Source organism: Tenrec ecaudatus, chromosome 17, assembly GCF_050624435.1.
Source record: "Tenrec ecaudatus isolate mTenEca1 chromosome 17, mTenEca1.hap1, whole genome shotgun sequence".
In the NCBI taxonomy this organism is placed as follows: domain Eukaryota; kingdom Metazoa; phylum Chordata; class Mammalia; order Afrosoricida; family Tenrecidae; genus Tenrec; species Tenrec ecaudatus.
In genome coordinates, this window is record NC_134546.1 from 23838837 (window position 1) to 23858711 (window position 19875).

Here is a 19875-nt window from a genome sequence, read left to right on the forward strand (position 1 = left end):
GTGCCGTTTAGGCAGGAGGCTTAAGTGGTTAAGGTATGGAGAAGCTTGCTTGCTATTCCCAATCCATGGGCTTCAAAACTTTGGACAAACCAATTGAGCTCCGTTTCAATTTTTAGTTAATAAGTACTTTTACAAAAACCTATAAGAAAACTAAGTAGGATGAGTACTTTTATCATTTGTAATGCACACTCAGGGAAAACATTCTCAGAATGGATGTGACTTGTCCAATAATGAATCAGGGGTGGGGAGCTTTTTTTCTGCCAAGAGTCATTTAGATATTTATAACATTATTTGTGGGCCATGTCGGCTTTCTGTTCCCATAGAGTTAAAATCTCAGCAACTCACAGGGGCTGTTCTCCCCTCACCTACAGGGTTTCCATGAGTTAGCATCAACTCAATGGCAATGATTGCAGTTGGTCAGACATTTAAGGAATTCACCTCTAATGTGATGACTGGACCTGCTTCTCTTTGGTGATGTTAGTTGCTATTAATGATTTGTATGGCCTGACATAGGTCTTTTCTTCACTCCTGTGACAAATGACAGTGATTCAAAATCAGATATGCTTGCTGACTTGAATACATGGGTATTTCCCCACTTTATGATAGCGCCTTTCAACATTAGAGAAATATGGAATATTTTTCAATTTCAAGATTAATTGGATACCATTGTGAGTGTAGAGGCCCAAGAAGTCATTGCACTAGTCTGTGAAGAGCCCCTGAGGAAGTCTGTAGGAATATTGGAAGACTGTCAAATTGTATCATTTTCATGTCAGGTGCTATGCTACACATGTATACAAATGATTTTAATCCTCACAATACTTTGATTACTTTTTAAAGAAGAGGAAACCAGGTGTTTGAAGATAATGCAACATTCCCAAGCATGCACAGTCGGGCGATTGTACTAGCGGGACTTTGTTCAAGTCATTTTCCTTCTTGTGGCTTACACAGTTTACTCATAAGCAAAAGAGGGACAAGATGAATTTCCCATGTTGTTCAAAAACAGAAAAAAAGCACTTCGAGATCATGCAGGCTTGGGAAATGCCAGGCAAAATGAGTTAACGTGGTTTGTTTTGAATTGACCGGAAGGGTGAGGGATGATGAGGTTGCTGCGAAGCAGGTGGGTATTACTATCAAGGAGTAGCGTTGAGCAAGAGTTTTGCAGTCATCATAATAAAATAGTTCTCTTGAGGGTGCACGAATCCACACACGATCAAATGAAATCCATGAGACATGCGCATCATAGGACTGTCAGAGCCCTTCTTTGATAATGTACTGTCATTAATGCAACATTGGGGAAAACTGGGCGAAGGGCACCTGGGACCTTTCTTTGTTGAATTGCTCGGTGCCAAGCAGTAGGTCCGACTCACAGCCATTGCCTGCTCCTGTGCCATGCGCCATCCTCACATCTGTTGCGATTGAGCTCCTGTTGCAGCTACTGTCTTCAATTCATTTTGTGGAGGGTTTCCTTGTTGACATTTTAAGATTTTGATCTGTCCAGTTTTTCCTCAGCCAGGCACTGTAGATTTTTTGAAGGGAGAACACAGAGGTCTGTACTACATTTGCAAATATCTGTGAATCTAATAATAATTTCAAAACAAAGGCTTGAAACGAAATAAAATACTGGTATTCTTCAACGACGGATAATATAAGGATACGTTTACGCTTTTTATTTGACCAGCCCTTTCTGCCCCCCAGGAGCTCCTTCCCCTTCTCCTTTTGAACTTTTTTTTTTTAATGTAGAGACACTGATTAATTACATGCTTCCAGCGTCTCGTATCTGGCACTTTTGTTAAAACTCGAAAGATTTGGAGATAGGGGTATGGCAGGGGGTAGAAGGAAGTATGGGCTTGAGAAGGTCATTAGGGTCCTCCTAGTCCAGACGGAAGGTTTATGCAGACCATAGCCAGAGGCCTTTTCCAGGGGTCTCCCTACGGGCACCGCTGCCCAGCCGGACTGCGCGTGTGGGGAAGTCCTGGCGCAACTGGAACCGCGGCAGAGGGCGTCTGGGCGTCCCCCAGCAAGTCACGCGGGCCCGGGTCTCAGCGGAAACACACAGACACCCCTCCACAAGCACAAGGACGGGAGAGAGGGGCGGAGCTCAGGCGGCGGCCACTCTAGGAACCGGCCGGAAGAAACTGCGACGCCGCGGAGCCGAAGCTGACCGAACCGGCGGCGCGTGGCACGCGCAACTCCCCCGCGCATGCGCCACTCGCCAGCCTCCCGCCCCGCCCTAGGCCCCGCCCCTTTCCCTTCTTCCCTCCCCTCCCCCCGCCAGCTTTCCTCCAGGCTTGGCCCCTGCGGGCCGGTGGCGGACGTTCCGCGTGCGTGCCGGCGCCTGACTTCACTTCCGGTTAACGCGCTCCGCTTGCCCCCTGGCCCCGGATGGTGACTGGCGGTGGTGCTGCACCTCCCGGGACTGTCACTGAGCCGCTTCCCAGTGTGATTGTGCTAAGCGCAGGCCGGAAGATGGCGGCTGCGGTGGCCTCGGCCCCGGCCCCGGCCCCGGCCCCGGGCTGCTCCTCGGCCGTGGGGGCGGGAGCGGCCGGGGCCTCGGAGTGGTTGGTGTTGAGGGACGGCTGCATGCGCTGCGACGCCGACGGGCTGCACAGCCTCTCCTACCACCCGGCGCTCAACGCCATCCTGGCCGTCACCAGTCGCGGGACCATCAAAGTCATCGACGGCACCTCGGGGGCCACCTTGCAGGCCTCGGCTCTCAGCGGTGAGTGTGCGGCCCGCCGGGCGGGGGCCAGGCCTGCTGCGGGCGGAGCCGGGCCCGCGGGATGCCGCGGAAGGAAGCCGCCCAGCCCCGGGGCTCGGCCGGGCCCGCCGGTGGAGGGGAAGCGGCGTGACTGGAGCGGGCGGGCAGTGCTTGGGGCGCGGGCCTGGCGGTGGCGAAGAGTGGCCCGGAAGCTGATGGAGGAGGACCTCGGGGCTTGGCTTTTTTTCGGCGGCGGCAGCTGGGAAGGAAAGACCGGCGAGCCGAGGGAGGGTGGGAGCTGCCGTGTGGGCCTCGGGCGCACGTCCGGTCGGGGTTGTTCCCAGCGGAGAGGTGAGGCGGCCTCGGCGTTGGCCACCGGGGAAGGGGCAGGCCCCTGGGTAGGTCGCGGAGGAGGTGTGGGCACTGCCCGCCGCTAGAGCAGAGCGCGTCGGGGTGGAAGGGTTGATCCCGGCGCGAGTCTGTGGCCAGGCACGGGCAGCGGGCGAGCCGGCAGCCGAGCCCTCCGGTGTTGGAGAGAAGTGGGTCCTCTAGTTCACCGGTCCCTCAGGTGCCGGGGTATCCGCGCGGGCTTCGCGCTGGCGGTGGGGGTGGGGGTGGGGTGGGCATGGAGGGGGTGGGGAGGGAAGTGGGCGGGCCAGCTGCCCGAACCGCTCTGCTGACGGTGTAGAACTCCGGCAGACGCCGGAGAAGAAAAGACCTTGCCCGCTGGAACGGGGGCTTCTAACTTCTGCCTCCGAGTGACAAGAAAGTTAGGGTTTGGAGTGCACGACGTACAGATTTCTTTGAGTTCATAATTAAGTGAAATCTCAGCCTCCTCTCTCCCCACGGGTGTAGCACAGCCCGCTGAAAGTTGGGAGTCTGGCTTTTGTCTGAGCCGCATCCTTGGAAGGCGACAGTTTAGGGGGAAGGTAGAAACGTTGGTCCAGGGACTGGACTTTGAGTGGACGGCGGGCTGGGTGGGTTTTGGAATAGCCTTGGCTGCTTAGGTGACAGGTGACATTTCATTTATATGTTGCAAGGAAAGATTTGAAAGTTCGTTTGTGAGTTAGACTTTAAGCTTTTAACCGAGTGGAAATAGGCGATCTACCAAGTCACATGTGCTTTTAACATAGGTGCGTTTCCCCAGTTTACTCTGAGTAATAAGGCAATTAAAAGAGTAAGTGGCAATTTAGCGATTAAAAAGATGAAATTGTGATGTTACTTATTTTTGGTGTGAGGGTTCTGAAAGTGAGGGGATGTGGTAATCCTGGACTATATTGAGATAGATGTGAAAGAAAGATTTGACTGTAGGCTTGACGTTTTTTTCTTTTGTTTTGAAGTCCCTTGGCACAGGAAGACAGAACCCCAGTGGTGTAGTGGTTACCCTTTGGGCTACTATTTGCAAGGTCAGGAGTTCGAAACTACCAGCCCCATTGTAGGAGAAAGACAAGGCTTCCATTCTCCATTCTCAGGAAGTTAGTTTTGGGAACCCCCAGGAGCAGGCCTTCCGTGCCCGGTAGGGTCTCTGTGAGTCAGAATCACCCGATGGCGGTGAGTTAAAATGGTACAGATGTAGCAAGTAATATCTACAACTTTGGACATAATGGTTTGCCATCCTGTATTCGAGGGATGTCTTAGTAATTGAATATCTTTCTTTTAAAACTCACTTAAGATATTTCATTGAGACAATTCTGGCTCATAGTGACCTGTGTAGGATTCTTTACCAGGGCATACAGGTTCAGCTTTCTTTTGAAAAACCGCTGGTGGATTTGAAGCGACAGCCCCAATGCCTGTACTGTCGTGAAAAGGCAAAAAGACAACAGTGGAAACTCAGTGTGAACCTCCTTCCCCCATTAGCTTAAAAAATAAAATATTACAAATAATGTTCTCAGACTTTCTTAGGTTAAATTATTCCAAAACACCTGGCCACTCCCTCCATACACATTATCCTTAGTTTGATTTGATCATTTTCATCCTTTATACCTAATATTGTCTTTCATGATTTTAAACTGAAGTGTTTATAAAATGTTTGGGATAGGAAAGGGTTTGTTGGGGCCTTTTTTACTTGGAACTTATCTTTGAGTAAGTGTGTGCTAGGGTTTATTAAAAATCATTGGGGAAATTGGATGGGGGGACATCCACTGCACTGTTAGGATTACTTCAGGGAGCAAGGTTTTAGATTTAAGAAAAATGTAAAGGCAAATGCAAAAAATACAGTACTAATTTGGGATGATTTAGTTGGGAGTTATGTTAGGGAAATTAAATCATACAATTATACACCTGGAATCAAATTGCAGATGTCCATGCATTGAGAAAAATGTATGTTGAAAAGTAAAAGAATTATAGGTATATTTTAAAAGTAACTGGATAAATCTTCAAATTTTACATATGAAGATTGAGTCTTATTGATAATTAACAGGTTATTTCAGTTCCCAGGTGTATAAGTGTTTTACTGATGATTTTTGAGGAAATGCAGCATTTTATGTTTTTCTTGGAATATGTTGCAAAGTCTGTTTTTAATGGTCTGTTTTTAATGGTCCAGGAGTCCTGGTGGTGTAGTGGTTACATATTGGGCTGTGATTCCCATAGTCAGTAGTTCGAAACCACTAGCTCCTCCAGTTAAAGATCGCTTTCTACTATTAAATGTTCCAGTCTCGGACACCCACAGGGGGGTCATTGTGAGTCAGCATTGACTCGATGGCAGTGAGTTTGGTTTGTTGGTTTGGTTTGTAATGGTTTACTAGAGGGCAGTTCTATAAATAGAGTGAGGAGAAGGTGCCAGTAGTGACCATGCACTTAATATTACCTCTCTTTTCAGTTCATGGGCAATGTGCCACCTTACTTTCTACCTGCAAGGAAAGACATCTTTGCGGGATAAATGAAAAACCGTAATAACCATTAGAACTTTACTGAATGGTAGTGTCTTATGGATTCATGGAATTCATTTTATAGGGCTATGAGTAACCTCTATAGTGTACATTGAATATTGTAGGATGGAAGCAGGGCTTGTGTGTACAGTGTGTACATCACAAAGATGGTGAATTTTAAACTGTCCATTGGTACATGTCTTCAGGTGATCTGTATCTGACATAAAATATTAGTCAAGAGCAGTCAGTATGTTGTACATAGGTTAGCAATAAAGCAAAGTATATGCTTCCTGTTAGTGTTTGAGTTAAGATTTCAGAGGTGCTGAGCTGCTTCTTTGATCTGTTATTCAGTGATCTGTCTGACCTGGTCTCTATCAATCTCTAGCCTTGATTTTATTAAACTGGTTCAATTACTCTTCTAACTAGAGTAGTTTGCTTTTATTCTTGGAATGAATGCACTATTGGTCTCCATTCCATTAACTAAATCTTACTCATTTTTCAAGACCCTAGATCAGATCTTAGATTCTTGTTCTCTTTGGCACAGAGGAGTAATCCTTTGGATCTCCGAATTTAATGGGTTTCCAAAATTTAATGGAAACATTGAATTAAATGACAATTAATTTTTCCATGATCTTTCTGACACTCATTTTTGTGTTGCCCCCCAATCTGGCAGCTCAATCTCAAAGGCACTTGGGAAGTAAGACCTGGTGATCTGCTTATGAAAGGTCTGCTTCTTATACACGAGGTTACCATGAGTTGGAATAGACACATTGATAACTACATTTATTCTAGTAAACTGTCAATTTAATATTTGTGGCATGCTTTCTGCTCTTTTGAATGATGTAGATTTTATTGATTCAGCCATTCATAAATTTATGCTCCTTATTTTTATTTCATGCTCCTCATGGGAAGATATTTTGTCTACTTGTTTATATTCCCCTCTATCCCTCTAGTTCAAAATATTAACCACTTAACAACTTTTGATATATACCCGTATATACTCATGTGTATAAGCTGAGTTTTTCAGCACAAAAACTGGAGTTCGGCTTATACACAGGTCAGTGGTAACCCAGCAAGGTCTAACATCTTGCTGCGGCCCCTTGCCCCCCCAATGGGTCGAATGCCCATTATCTCATGGGTCGGTTTTCCGCTGTTCATTCAAAGCCCTGCTGACACTGCAGGGCTTTGAATGTTTACTCACATTTAACCAATCAGAGCCATCCTATGACTTGGACGGCTCCTGTAGTGATTCACTTATGCCTGCAGCTGAACTAGTAAGGATATGTCTGTGGCTGTGCTCCATCTCTCCCCTCTGGTGTCCGTGTTAATTCACATCCTGCATCCCTGCCCCCATGGACTCCCCTCCATCCTCCCCACTAACAGTTGGGAGGGGGGAAGAAGATTACCATGAAAGTCTTGTTTTTTTTATCCTATTCGAAATGGATACTCTTGAACCAAAACAAAAATGCTGGTCATATGAGGCTGGTTTCAAAATAAAGGTTGTGTCAAGAGCAGAAGAGAGCAATAACAGTATTGCAAGTAGGGAATTCTGTGTTGCCGATAAGCAAGTGAGGGAGTGGCGGAAAATGAAGGCTGACTTGGAACAGATTCCAAAAGCTAAAAAAGCTAGTCGAGGTTTCTTTTTATGGGGCTCTAGAGAGTGAATTGCATACATGGATTATGGAGTGTCGTCAAAATGGTTACTGTGTAACACCCATGGGAATCTGCATAAGTAAGTGCTCTACAAATGGCTAAGGATGACAAATATAAAGCACCAGGCATTGAAAAATTTGCTGCGTCAGCAGGATGGTGTACCCGCTTCATGAATAGGTTTGGCCTACCTGTATGAGACAAAGAACAAAGATTTCCCAGAAATTTCCACAAGATATTGAAGAAAAATTTGTCATTCAAGTCATTTATTATAAAACAAAGAAGGATTTGTAATTATGACCTGGCAGATATTGGGAATATGGGTGAAACTGCCATGACTTTTGATCTTCCAAGCAACAGAACTGTGGCAAGTTTAGGAGAAAAAAACATTTTTCTCAAAACCACAGGAAATGAAAAAAAAAAGCACTTTACAGTTCTATCATGTTTGGCTAATGGAACTAAGCTGCGTCCTGTCATTATTTTTAAAAGAAAGACTTTGCCTAAAAAGATCAATTTCCCACCAAGAATTACTGTGCGTGCACAAGTTAAAGGCTGGATGGATGAAGACGGAACAGAAAAATGACTGGAAGAAGTTTGGAACCGACGACCAGGAGAAGCCTGAAAGAACAAGCCATCGTTACTTGTTTGGCATATGTTCAGAGCCCACCTTTCAGATGACATAAAAAAAATAGGCAAAATCTAGTAAAGTTACTTTAGCCATTATTCCAAGTGGGCTTACATCTGTACTGCAGCCTCTGGATGTATCTTTGAATAAGCCTTTTAAAGACCGTGTGAAGGATGTGGCATGAATGGATGTCATCTGGTCAAGCCTGACTAACAAAAGGAGGAAATCTCATGAAGCCTGACATAGAGTTAATAGCAAAGTGGGTTCGAGATGCATGGGAAGACATTCCAGAAGACATGGTGCGACGTGCCTTCCAGAAATGTAGTATTAGTAATGCTATGGATGGCAGTGAAGACTGCACTTTGTATGAAAATGACAGCAGTGATGGTGATGACAGCGATCTCAGTGTTGATACCTCATTTTTTTTTTGTTGAACCTATTTTCCACTTACTGTGCTGGTTTACTAATGTTAAATGATTTGTCCTTTTATTTATGTTTTTTATTTAAAATAAATATTTGAATACATTATCCCACTGATGTCTCAATTTTTAGTAATTTTATTTTCATTTGTTTTGATATTGAAACTCACCATAGCTTCTGCATTTTCCACCCTAGGCTTATACTCGAGTCAATCCGTTTTTCCGGTTTCCCAGGTAATAATTAGGTACCTCGGCTTGAGATTCGCAGCCCAGTATGACACACGATGACACTAGGACTTAAAAGTGTCTTACCAAACCAAAAACCTGAGCTCACTGCCATGGTGTTGATTCCAATCCATAGTGACCCTGTGGGACAGGATAGAACTGTCCTTGAAGGTTTCTGAGACCATACAGCTTTATGGAAGTAGAAAGCCTCATCTTTCTCCGACGCCAGCAGCTGGTGGTTTTGAACTGCTAAGTGGTTAGCAGCTGAGCGTGTAATCAATCCACTCTGCTACCCAGGCTTCTCAGTGAATGTCAGTTCTTTTGAGCTTTGGTGGTGGTTTTCATCGCCATGCTCATGATTACTTTCAAAAACTTTTGCTGACTTACTATGTGTAGTGCAGGAGATAGGTAGGTGTCATGGAGATGTGGGAATAAAATGTTACTAAGAAATATAATCTATATGTGGGTAAATATCTTGTCTATTTGTATAGCCAAATGTCTGAAGTTGAGAATGTTAGATTTTTAGTTTTGTATAATCCAACTGCTTTTTCATGTAGAATTTGTGCATACATAACTAAAGATTTTTGTGTATGGATATTAACCAATGAATTTTGTGGTTTCTGAAGTGAGTTCAAGGTTTCACAGTGAAAAAAAAGAAAAGTAACTTGAACTGTTCTGTTTTTATACCAACAGTTTAGCTTTACGTTTCTTTATAAGTTTCTTTCTTTTTCCTTTCCCTACATTGACTTTGATTTAAGATATCTGTACAGTGGTCTTAAATGAGAAACAAGGCATTAATACTCTGCTCAACCTGTAGGGAAGTCCATTGAGTTAAATAGATATAACTTCATCAAACCCAAGAGTCCAAAGCTACTTGCTTAAAGAAATCTTGGAATGTAGAAAACGAATTAAATTAGCTTTTGGAATCCTTAAAACATAGATTTTTATGGATAGCATTAAAATATTCACCTTGTTAGTGGGAGGAAAAGCATACATTTTTTATGTCTTCTGAACTGACAGGCACTAATTTGTGGATAAAATGGCAGAATCCCCCTGTATTTCTCCTATTTCTGGAAATTGTAAATGATTGAAACCACTTCCTATTTTTGACTACCTTTGGTACAGTAAGCCCTTATTGTCCGTTATTCTCTGTGTCGTAAACATAGTGTAGTCACGGATATCACAAGCACGTAGAACATTTTGCCTTCTGGCTGCATATGTATACTTCAAGTAAACTCAAAATTTGGCATTACCAGTAGTACTGTGGCTTCCTTTGTTTCAGCTTACTGTAGTGTAGTGTTGTTACCTGATGACCTGATTGCTCTTATTAGAAAAACATGTTTCTATAGATAACTAAACATATAGCTTACATATAAGTAACTATGAACTTATACTAGAGTCCATTTAAAAAATGTTTTGCTGTGTTTTAAGCTTCTAGATATAATTTTGCTGTGACCTCCCAGATTTTCCTAGCTGTTGAATGCACAGAGATGGTACTGCACTACTAGAAAATGTTTATCTTAGATTTTGGTTTAGACTCATTGGTTATTTATTTTTAAAAATCGTTTTATTTGGGGCTCATACAACTCATCACAATTCATACATACATCAGTTGTGTAAAGCACATTTGTACATTCATTGCCCTCATCATTCTCAAAACATTTGCTCTCCACTTAAGCCCCTGGCATCAGCTCCTCATTTTCCCCCTCCCTCCCCACTTCCCCCTTCCTCATGAACCCTTGGTAATTTATAAATTATTATTTCATCATATCCTGCCCTGTATGACATCTCCCTTCACCCACTTTTCTGTTGTCTGTCCCCCAGGGACGAGGTCACATGTAGATCCTTGTAATCGGGTCCCCTTTTCCAACCCACCTTCCCTCTACCCTCCCAGTATTGCCATTCACACTGCTGGTCCTGAAGGTATCATCTGCCCTGGCTTCCCTGTGTTTCTGGTTCCTATCTGTACCAGTGAACATCCTCTGGTCTAGCCAGACTCACAAGGTAGAAAGAATTAGGATCATGATAGTGGGTGGGGAGGGGGAGGAAGCAGCGGAAGGTTATATTTTTCATCATTGCTACATTGCACTGTCTGGCTTGTCTCCTCCCTGAAACCCCTCTGCAAGGGGATTTCCAGAGGCCTACAAATGGGCTTTGGGTCTCCACTCCACACTCCCCCCCTCATTCACTGTGGTAAGATTTTTTTGTTCTGATGATGCCTGATACCTTCAACACCTCGTGATCGCACAGGCTGGTGTGCTTCTTCCATGTGGGCTTTGTTTCTTCTGAGCTAGATGGCTGCTTGTTTACTTTCAAGCCTTTAAGACCCCAGAAGCTATAGCCGGGCACCATCAGCTTTCTTCGCCACATTTGCCTATGCATCCATTTGTCTTCAGTGATCGTATCATGGAGGTGTGCACCCAATGATATGATTTTTTGTTCTTTGATGCCTGATAACTGATCCCTTCTGCAACTCGTGATCACACAGGCTGGTGTGCTTCTTCCATGTGGGCTTTGTTGCTTCTGAGCTAGATGGCCGCTTGTTTACCTTCAAGCCTTTAAAACCCCAGATGCTCGATCTTTTGATAGCTGGGCACCATCAGCTTTCTTCACCACATTTGGTTATACATCTGATTTGTCTTAAGCGGTTGTGTCGGGTAGGTGAGTACCATAGAATGCCAACATAGTAGAAGAAAGTATTCTTGCACTCAGGGAATACTTGAGTGGAGGCCCAATGTCCTCCTGCTACCTTAATACTAAACATATAAATATTGTCACATAGATCTATTTCCCCATCCTCATATAAATATATTTGCATATATATATGTCATTATCTAGACCTCTATAAATGCCCTTTGCCTCCCAGTTCTTTCCTCTATTTCCCTTGAATTTCCTCCTGTCCCACTGTCATGCTCAGTCCCCACCAGGGTTTCAGCAATTCCTCTTTGTTACATTACCCTTGATCATGCCCAACTAGGCCTCCCACCCCCTCCTCACCACCAATTTGGATCACTTGTTGTTCCCTTGTCCCTGGGTTTGTAAACACCACTTCCTTTCCTCCCACCTCCCCCTATCCCATGTGTCCGGAACTGTCGGTCCTCTTGTTGTTTTCTCTTCCAGATTGTTCATCCAGCCTATCTTATTTAGACAGACCTATTGAGATAATAATATGCACAAAAACAAGACATAGCAAATCCAAAACAATATACAACAGAACAATAACAACAAACCAATGACAACAAAACAAAACACAACAAGAAAGAAAAGCTTTTAGTTAGTTCAACTCTTTTGTTGGCCTTTAGGAGTGTTTTCCAATCCAGTCTGTTGGGGCACCATGTCCTGGCCCCAAAGTCCACCTTCAGCATTCCTTGGGGACCTGCTGCTCCATTCCCTAGCTGTTCTGTGCACCCCCTTAGTGTTTTGCCTCGGTGTGGCAGGATCAGATCGGGTGCATTTCCCACACTGTGTCTCCGGTGTTATCCTCTGTAGAGCTATGGGTCAGTGAGGGGAGTCATGTCTCATAGTGGGGCTGGCCATGTAGTCCTCTCTGGACTAGCTTCTCTAAATGGGGTACTCATCCTCAAGGCCTGGTGGACCAGCATGTGCTCCACTCTCTCCTCCTCCCCTTCATCAGCACCTGTATGCTCCAATCAGATATATCCCTCTCCCAGAGCTGCAGATTCAATGCCATCTTTTGAAATAAATTCTTCTGGAGGGAGGGGCAGGTATCTACTTAGTGCTAGCATGGTAGCACTAAGATAACAAATAGTGAAAATAATAAATTAATTACCATATATACTTGTGTATAAGCTGAGCTTTCCAGCACATTTTTAATACAGTTTTTGTGGTAAAATTAGGTACCTTGGCTGATATTCGGATCAGCTTATACTCGAGTATACGCAGTATTTAAAACTATTATGGGGGCATGTGCCCTTAAGAAATACTTACGATCCAGTTTGCATAAGTTCTTAGCACTGATTGTGTCACTGAAGCTCCTTGTGATCCAGTTTGATTCTTTTAAATTCAAGACTTCAGACTGATTGTTCTGGGTTCAGTCCGTGGCTGACAAAGCAAAACTGGAATGGACCAAAAAAAAATTCCGTTCTGTTCTAAATTTGTACCATTGGTCAGGAATGACCTTGTTTGAACCTCTTAGAAGATTTGGTTAAATTAGGGATGTATATCAGTGGTGGTTCGAGGGGGCTTCAAAAAGTTTGTGGAAAAATGGAATTAGAAGTTAAATGGAATTTTTCCTATGAATTTTCAAAGCCGCCTTGTTCATATTATACTTAAGGAGCTCTGGTGTTTCAGTAGTTAATTCCTTGACTGCTAATCCAAAGATCGACAGTTCCAATTCATCAGCTACTCTGCTGGAGAAAGATAAAGCATTCTGCTTCCTATAAGATTTACAGCCTTGGCAACTCTATGGGGGTGGGGGAGGGCAGTTCTATGTCTTTTAGGGTGGTTAGGCATTGGGATATAGGGGTACTGGTAGCAGAGTGGTTATTAGAGAGGTCTGCTTATTGCAAGGTCAGTAGTTGCTCAGTGGGAGAAAGACAGGCTTTTTACTCCCATAAAGAATTACGTTTAAAACCCGTGGGGGCAGTTCTACCCTGTCCCATAGGGTTGGTATGGGTTGGCAGTGAGTTTGGAGTAGAGATCAACTTGATGACAGTAGGTTTGATTTTCGTATTTTTTTCTGCTTTTGATTTTCGTTTTTATTGTGCTTATTTCTTAGAGGAAGTAGTTGAAATTAAGAATGAGGAAGATGGGAATGTGTTATTTGGGATGTATTATGTGCCCCACGTATTTAAATCTTCATGATTTGTTTCTGTATTTTGACTTATAAAGTAGAAAGAGGTACAGTTAGTGAGATGGCACTGGGCAGTGCTTCTCAACTGTGGCTGTTCATTAAAGTCATCAAGGGTGCTTTAAAAAATATATATATCTATACCCTGCCTGGGCCCATGAGCTTGACTTCTGTGGTCTGGACTAGAGCCTGGGGAGACACTTATTTTAAAGCCTGCCAGGTGATTCTAATATGCAAGGGTTCATGCTTTTCTTGGGGACTTTAGATGCACAAGTTTGTTTCATATTGAGACAAGTTGAATGAGAGGCAAGTTTTATTTGAGTTGAATACTACTGTATTTAGTGTTTTTTGCTTTTGTTCTTTTTGCTAAGAAAACCTTCCAATTAAGTTTGCCAAAAAAAAAACAAAACCAAAAACAACCCTACCAAATATATTCTAGGTTGAATGTAGTGAATCGATAATAATGCCTGTATTCAAGGTCTTTTTTTTAAGGACCATACTTATATTTTTTCCTGCCATAATTTGGTTTTGGTTGACGTTGCAACTAAGTGTTTCTGATATTTTTTCATGGAAATGCCACTCAGCCAAGTAGAGTGTAGGGATATTGGATGGAGGAGAGGAGGATAAACAAGTGGGGAAGGCAAAGTTGCCTGGGGTCTCTATACTAAACCCAGCTAATTTCATGCCTAAAATGTCTGTGTCATGTTGTAGTAAAAATAAATTATTATAGTTCAGTTTTGTTTTTTTCCCCTTGTATTAGGCCTAGTTTGTCCCTATTTTTTTCATTGATGATCTTTTTGGCTATATTTATATATTTATATTTATAGGGTTTATATATTTAAGTCTTTAAAAAAACATTTTATTAGGGACTCATACAACTCGTATCACAATCCATACATAAATCAATTGTGTAAAGCACATCTGTACATTTTTGCCCTCATCATTTTTAAAGCATTTGCTCTCCACTTAAGCCCTTTGCATCAGGTCCTCTTTTTTTCCCCTCCCTCCCCGCTCACTCCTTCCTCATGAGCCCTTGATAATTTATAAATTATTGTTTTGTCATATCTTGCCCTGTCTGACATATAGTTCAGTTTTTATATATTAAAATCCTCTTCAAAATTTTGTAAATTAAGGGGATTAATTTATTCCATAATATTTACTTTATGTGAAATTTCTGTATACACATATAAGTGGACTTAAAATATCATGGAAACATTTCATTGTTTTTCAATTCTGTTTTTCCACAAAGTATTAAAAGCCCCCTCATCTATGCTAGGTCAGGTGGTGATAAATGCACCAAGGAAAATTAAAGCTGGTATGAGGATAGGAGTAGTTTAGATTGTGCACTCGAGGTTGGAGAGGATCTCTTGCATCTCTCAGGTAGCATGAGCAAAGATTTGGATGATGTGTGATAGCAGCAATCAATATCTAGGGGTTTCTGATGGTCTGTTAAGATAGCATGCAAAAACAGCTAGTGATCCTTATATTTTGATGCAGTTTGACTCAGATTGACTTAAAATGAGTGATTTCAAGAACCAATCTCGTTGCCATTGAGTCATTGTTGACTCATAGTAATCCCCTCCCCCCCGTGGGTTTCCAAGACTGTTTACAGGAATAGAAAGCTCAGTTTTTCCTCCCATGTTGCTGCTGGTGGTTTCGAACTGCAGACCATGTGAATCACAGGATTGAAAGAGAAGGTTGAAATGTTGGTTTGAACCCACGCAGAGGTGCCTCAGGACAGGGCTGGGTTCCGTGAAAATGCAGTCCTACACTACACATGTTGGAGTTACCATCAGTTGGAATTTACCTCTCAACAGCCATCAACAGCATGGTAAATGGAAAATTAATTTCAAATATCAACTCAAAGATTAAAAATGACATATACAACAAATTGCAAAACTGTATTGATGTTTATAGCTTAGTTAAATCTTAATATGGGCAATTTTGTTTAGCAATAGGAATTTATTTACAAAGGTTAGTTAATTGGTTGATGATTCTCTTGAGCAAAATCAGATAGAGAGGTCAGTTCTCAAAAATGTATGCTGTGACTCCTAAAGTTGATGGAGACGTTTCACTGTGACAAGTGGTACACTGAGAGCTTCAGAAAGATGGCAGGAAACTTCTATTTCTTTTGATTTCATTTTTCCCATGAATTTCTTGAAGCTCCCTCATATATGAAAAAGACCTGCAGTTTCTTGCAGGGAGTAAGACCTTAATGACGGAATCACATCCATGAAAAAGTTACAGTGGTGATTGTTTATGCTCGCAGAACTTTCTCAAATAATGTGAGAGACTAGAATGATTGTATCAATTTGAGTAAAATGAATAGAAGGAATTGGAACTTATAAATTCTTGATTCCAGTAATGCTAGTTTCTGTGTTTTTCTGAGAGCTTCAGCTAATGTAGATGTTGGTTTTCTTGCCTGGAATAATACTGTCTGTCTGTGTGTGTGTGTGTGTGTGTGTGTGTGTGTGTGTGTGTGTGTGTGTTTTCTCCCTTTTTTCTTCATGACCTCTCTGGCAAACTTTCTCAAAGTTTCTTTGCATAGAGTATTATTTTACAGGTCTATATTTGTCTTTCAATAATATTGTATTATTACCAATTTTCTTTTGTTAAATTCTTTTTAATGCTTTGTGAGAATCTAGCATTAATTTTTCTCCTTTACCAATTTTGACTGTTTGCCTATAATAGGTTTTGTTTATAGTAGGCTATTTTAAGCATTGAAGTGTGTCCTGTTTCAGAAATGAGATTTTACAGTGTGATGTGTCTGTTTATAAGGAGCCCTGGTGGCACAGAGATGATTGGCAGCTTGCTCCTGGGGAGCCCGGTGGGGCAGTCTGTTCTTTTCTCTAAGGTTACTATGAAGCACAATCACTTTCACAACAACAAATCATTTAAAAACAATGTATTTATGCAAGTTCCATGAAAAGTTGACTAAGTGGGTATTAGAATTGGTAACCAAGTTTTAAAAAATTCCATTGTAAAAACAAACTACCTTGTGGTAGAACATGAGATAGACTAGAAAACAGTAACTACCTCTGCTGTTCCCTGGGGATGGTGGCCATTTTTAATGTTTTTGCATGTATGTTCTCCATGTGAGTCATAATGCTGTTATAAACTACCTGCCCTTAATTTCTTAGTTAGTAGTGAATTGAAGATATATTCTCATGCTTTGGTTCTTTTACAATATCATATTTTGAAGTTTTATTTTTAAATGAAGTAAAATTTACTATGTGTTGGTATACATACAAGTCAGGTACACATATGTCTAAAACCCATGGCTTGTGTATGAGTTTTATCAATTACTGAGAGGAGTGTGGAAGTGTCCTATATAGTTAAGAGTGCTTTTTTTTTAGTCTGTTAGTTTTTTGCTTCGTGTATTTTTAATTTACATTTTAGAAACACACATTTAGGATTGCTCTTTTTTGGTGAATTGATCCACTTGATCACCCAAGTAAATTCTGCTGAAGATGTTTCAAAAATGACTGCAGCTGTTCATCAGTAAAAAACTTCCAGAAATTTAAGCTGGGTTTAGAAGATAGCATGGAATGTAGGATACTGTTGCTGTTGTCACATGGACGAAGGCTGAAAGCAGAGTACCAGAAAGATATTTTACCTGTGTTTTGTCCACTACACAAAAGCTGTGTAATCACGACAGATTATGAATAGATACCATTAAAAGAATGGTAATCTTAGAACATTTTAACTGTGCTCATGTGGAAGTTATTTGAATAGAGGAAAGAAAACACTGGTTCACAATCTGAGAAAGCGTGCTTTAGGATGTATTTTTCACTTTATTCACTCTGTATGCTAAACAAGTACTTTGAGAAATTAGACTATACGAAGAATTCGATATCAGGATTTAGAGGGAAACATCCTAACAACCTGTGATACGTATATAACTTTGGATGCCGAAAATGAAGATGGCATAAAGCATTTTTTATTAACTATTTAAAAAATTGTGAACTAAGTAGTTTACATTTCAGGTCATCAACTTTGATTTCATCAGTTTCACATTTCCCCCTCACTTGTGTACCTTTTCCCTACTTCTTGACTGCTGTCTCCTGTGACAGACCAACACTTTCTTCTACTTCACCAACCAAGTTAACATCTGTCCCGTTTAGTCTTGCCCCCTCTCCCACCCACCTTGGCAATGCACAGAATCTGTTCCCTTTAGTATGAAAGTCTTCCCTCCCCTTCCTCGTCTTGATAGTAATCTCATAATATTTGTTCTTTTGTGATTGGCTAATTTCACTTAGCATAGTGTTCTCCAGGTCCACTTCACGAGGTGCTTTATGGTTTCATCATTGGTTTTCAGCAGTGGGCAGTATTCCACTTTTGTAAGCCAAAGGCTACAGCCTTCAGTGTGGGTCATACCTAAAGGTAAACCAGAACAAAGGCCTTGGAAAGTCTCTCAGCTGTATCAAGAGACAGCATCATGATAAATGAAAAGGAAATCCAAGCTGTCAGCATTTCATTTTAGTTAGATTAATCAACCTCCTGAAAGCAGTGGTTGGGAAAGCAAGTGACACATTGCATTGACCAAATCTGCTGCACAAGACCTCTAAAGTTCTGTAAAGATGTCACTGATGGCTGAGTTGAATCTGACGTACTGCTGGATAATGAAAAAGTAAAGACAGTACTTGTTTAGCATACAGAGTGAATAAAGTGAATATATTATGGACTTTAATATACTATGCACTTTAAAAAGAATGAACAAATCAGACTTGGGAGACATAAAACCAGAATACTCTGGATGGTGATAACTTCAGCTTGCTTGCTTTAGACACATTGTCAGTAATGGCCGATCACTGAAAAAGACATTGTGTGTAGTAAGTAGAGTCATCGGAAATTAGAGGAATCCTCAATGAAATGGATTGAAACTATACCCACAACAGTACACTCAAACATACTAACGATCATGAAAATGACTCAAGACCTGGCAATACTTCTTTCTGTACACAGAAGATCACCTGAGTCAGAGCCCTGGTGGTTAGGATTTGGGCTGCTACTCCAAGGTCAGCAGTTTCAAAGCACCAGCCAACTCCTTGGGAGAAAGATGAGGTTTTCTACTTTTGTGCAAAGAGTTGGTGTCAGAAACTCACAGGGGCAATTCTACCCTGTCCTATAGAGTCACTATGAATCAGAATTATTTGATGGCAGTGAGTCATAGCCTACTTGTTGGTAACTGACCACAGCAACTGTGCCCTTCTTTGCCTGTGGTACTTTTCTTTGTATTGAATTTTTTTGATCTGACATTAGTATGGCAATTCTAGCTTTCTTTGGTTAGTATTTGCATGAATCATCTTTTTTCATTCTTTCAATTGCACTCTTATATTAAATATAACACTGACATGATTTAATTTGGGCCTGTCACTTATTTGGTGTGCCCCCCTTTCTGCTTTTTTGGGGGGGGTAATTTGAATGCTTTTGTTTTATTGGTTATTTTGACTAATTCTTTACACACATTACTTAGTAGGATTAAATTAGGCATACTTAGCTTTTTACAGTTTCCTTAGGATTAATTTTACACCACTTGAAATGGAATGGAATTTAGAACCTTTCTACCATTTGCTATTCTCCTCACTTTAAAGTTACAACTGACTTGGTATGCGTAGTGGTCATGAATTGGCCTGCTAATTGCAAGGTCAGCAGTTCTAATTCACTAGGAGAAAGATGAGACTTTCTCCTGTAACGAGTTAGTCTTGGAAGCTCCCAGAAAGCAGTTCTACCCTGCCCCAAGAGGCCTTTGATGAGTAGGAAACAACTCAGTGACAGTGAATTTAGATTTTAATCTACATTGAAAACCCATCAGACAGCATAATAATTCTTACTTTTAACCAAATATACTCTAAAGTACTCAAAAAGACTGGTTTATTATATCTTCCCAGATATTTGTTGTTGTTATTATTATTTTTATGCTCTTTGATCATTTTTGGTACCCCAAGTTTTCGTCTGGATAGTTTCCCTTTGTTGAAGAAGTTTTGCAATTGTTTTTGAGCAAATTTGCTGGCAAAATTTCTCTGCAGTATTCCCTCTTCTGAAAATACCTATTTCACTGACATTCATGATGGGTATTTTTTAATATAAAAGTCTCAGTTGAAAAAAAAAAAGTCTCAGTTGAAGGAGGGGGGAACGAGGGAGGGGGAAGCATGAGGAGCTGATGTCAGGGGTTTAAGTGGAGAGCAAATGTTTTTTTGAGAATGATGAGGGTAACGAATGTACAAATGTGCTTTATACAATTGATGTATGTAGGGATTGTGATAAGAGTTGTATGAACCCCCAATGAAATGATCTTAAAAAAAAGTCTTAGTTGATGTTTTTTAGCACTTAAAAAAGTTCTGCTTTCTTATTAATGCTATGATTTTGATTAATTCTTAAATTCAACTTGTTTCCTATAAAATGATTTTTCTGGCTGCCTTCAATATTTTTTCTTTGTTTTCAGCAGTTTGAATATTTTGGGTTTGGATATGACTTTTTGTGATGTCCACAAAGGATATTTATACTCATGCAAATCATTTTTGTAAATCAAAGGTCTACAAATTATGGCATGCTCCTTCTGACTTTCAGACTGCTGCAAT

The 19875-nt window shown here is 41.4% G+C and overlaps 1 protein-coding gene across 12 annotated transcripts in view; it reads left to right on the forward strand.

The window, feature by feature from the left end:
* The first annotated feature begins 2355 nt into the window (after window positions 1-2355).
* The window catches only part of BIRC6 (baculoviral IAP repeat containing 6), a 224499-nt gene continuing 206979 nt past the window's right edge, over window positions 2356-19875 (forward strand). For 8 of the 12 annotated variants that reach the window (XM_075536116.1, XM_075536117.1, XM_075536118.1 and 5 more), the window contains exon 1: window positions 2358-2719. In XM_075536116.1, the coding sequence (XP_075392231.1) occupies window positions 2383-2719 (337 nt within the window). In that variant the 5' untranslated portion in view covers window positions 2358-2382. Of the gene's footprint in view, window positions 2720-19875 lie in introns of all 12 variants that reach the window. The other 4 variants (XM_075536115.1, XM_075536120.1, XM_075536121.1 and 1 more) reach the window with 2 other exon arrangements.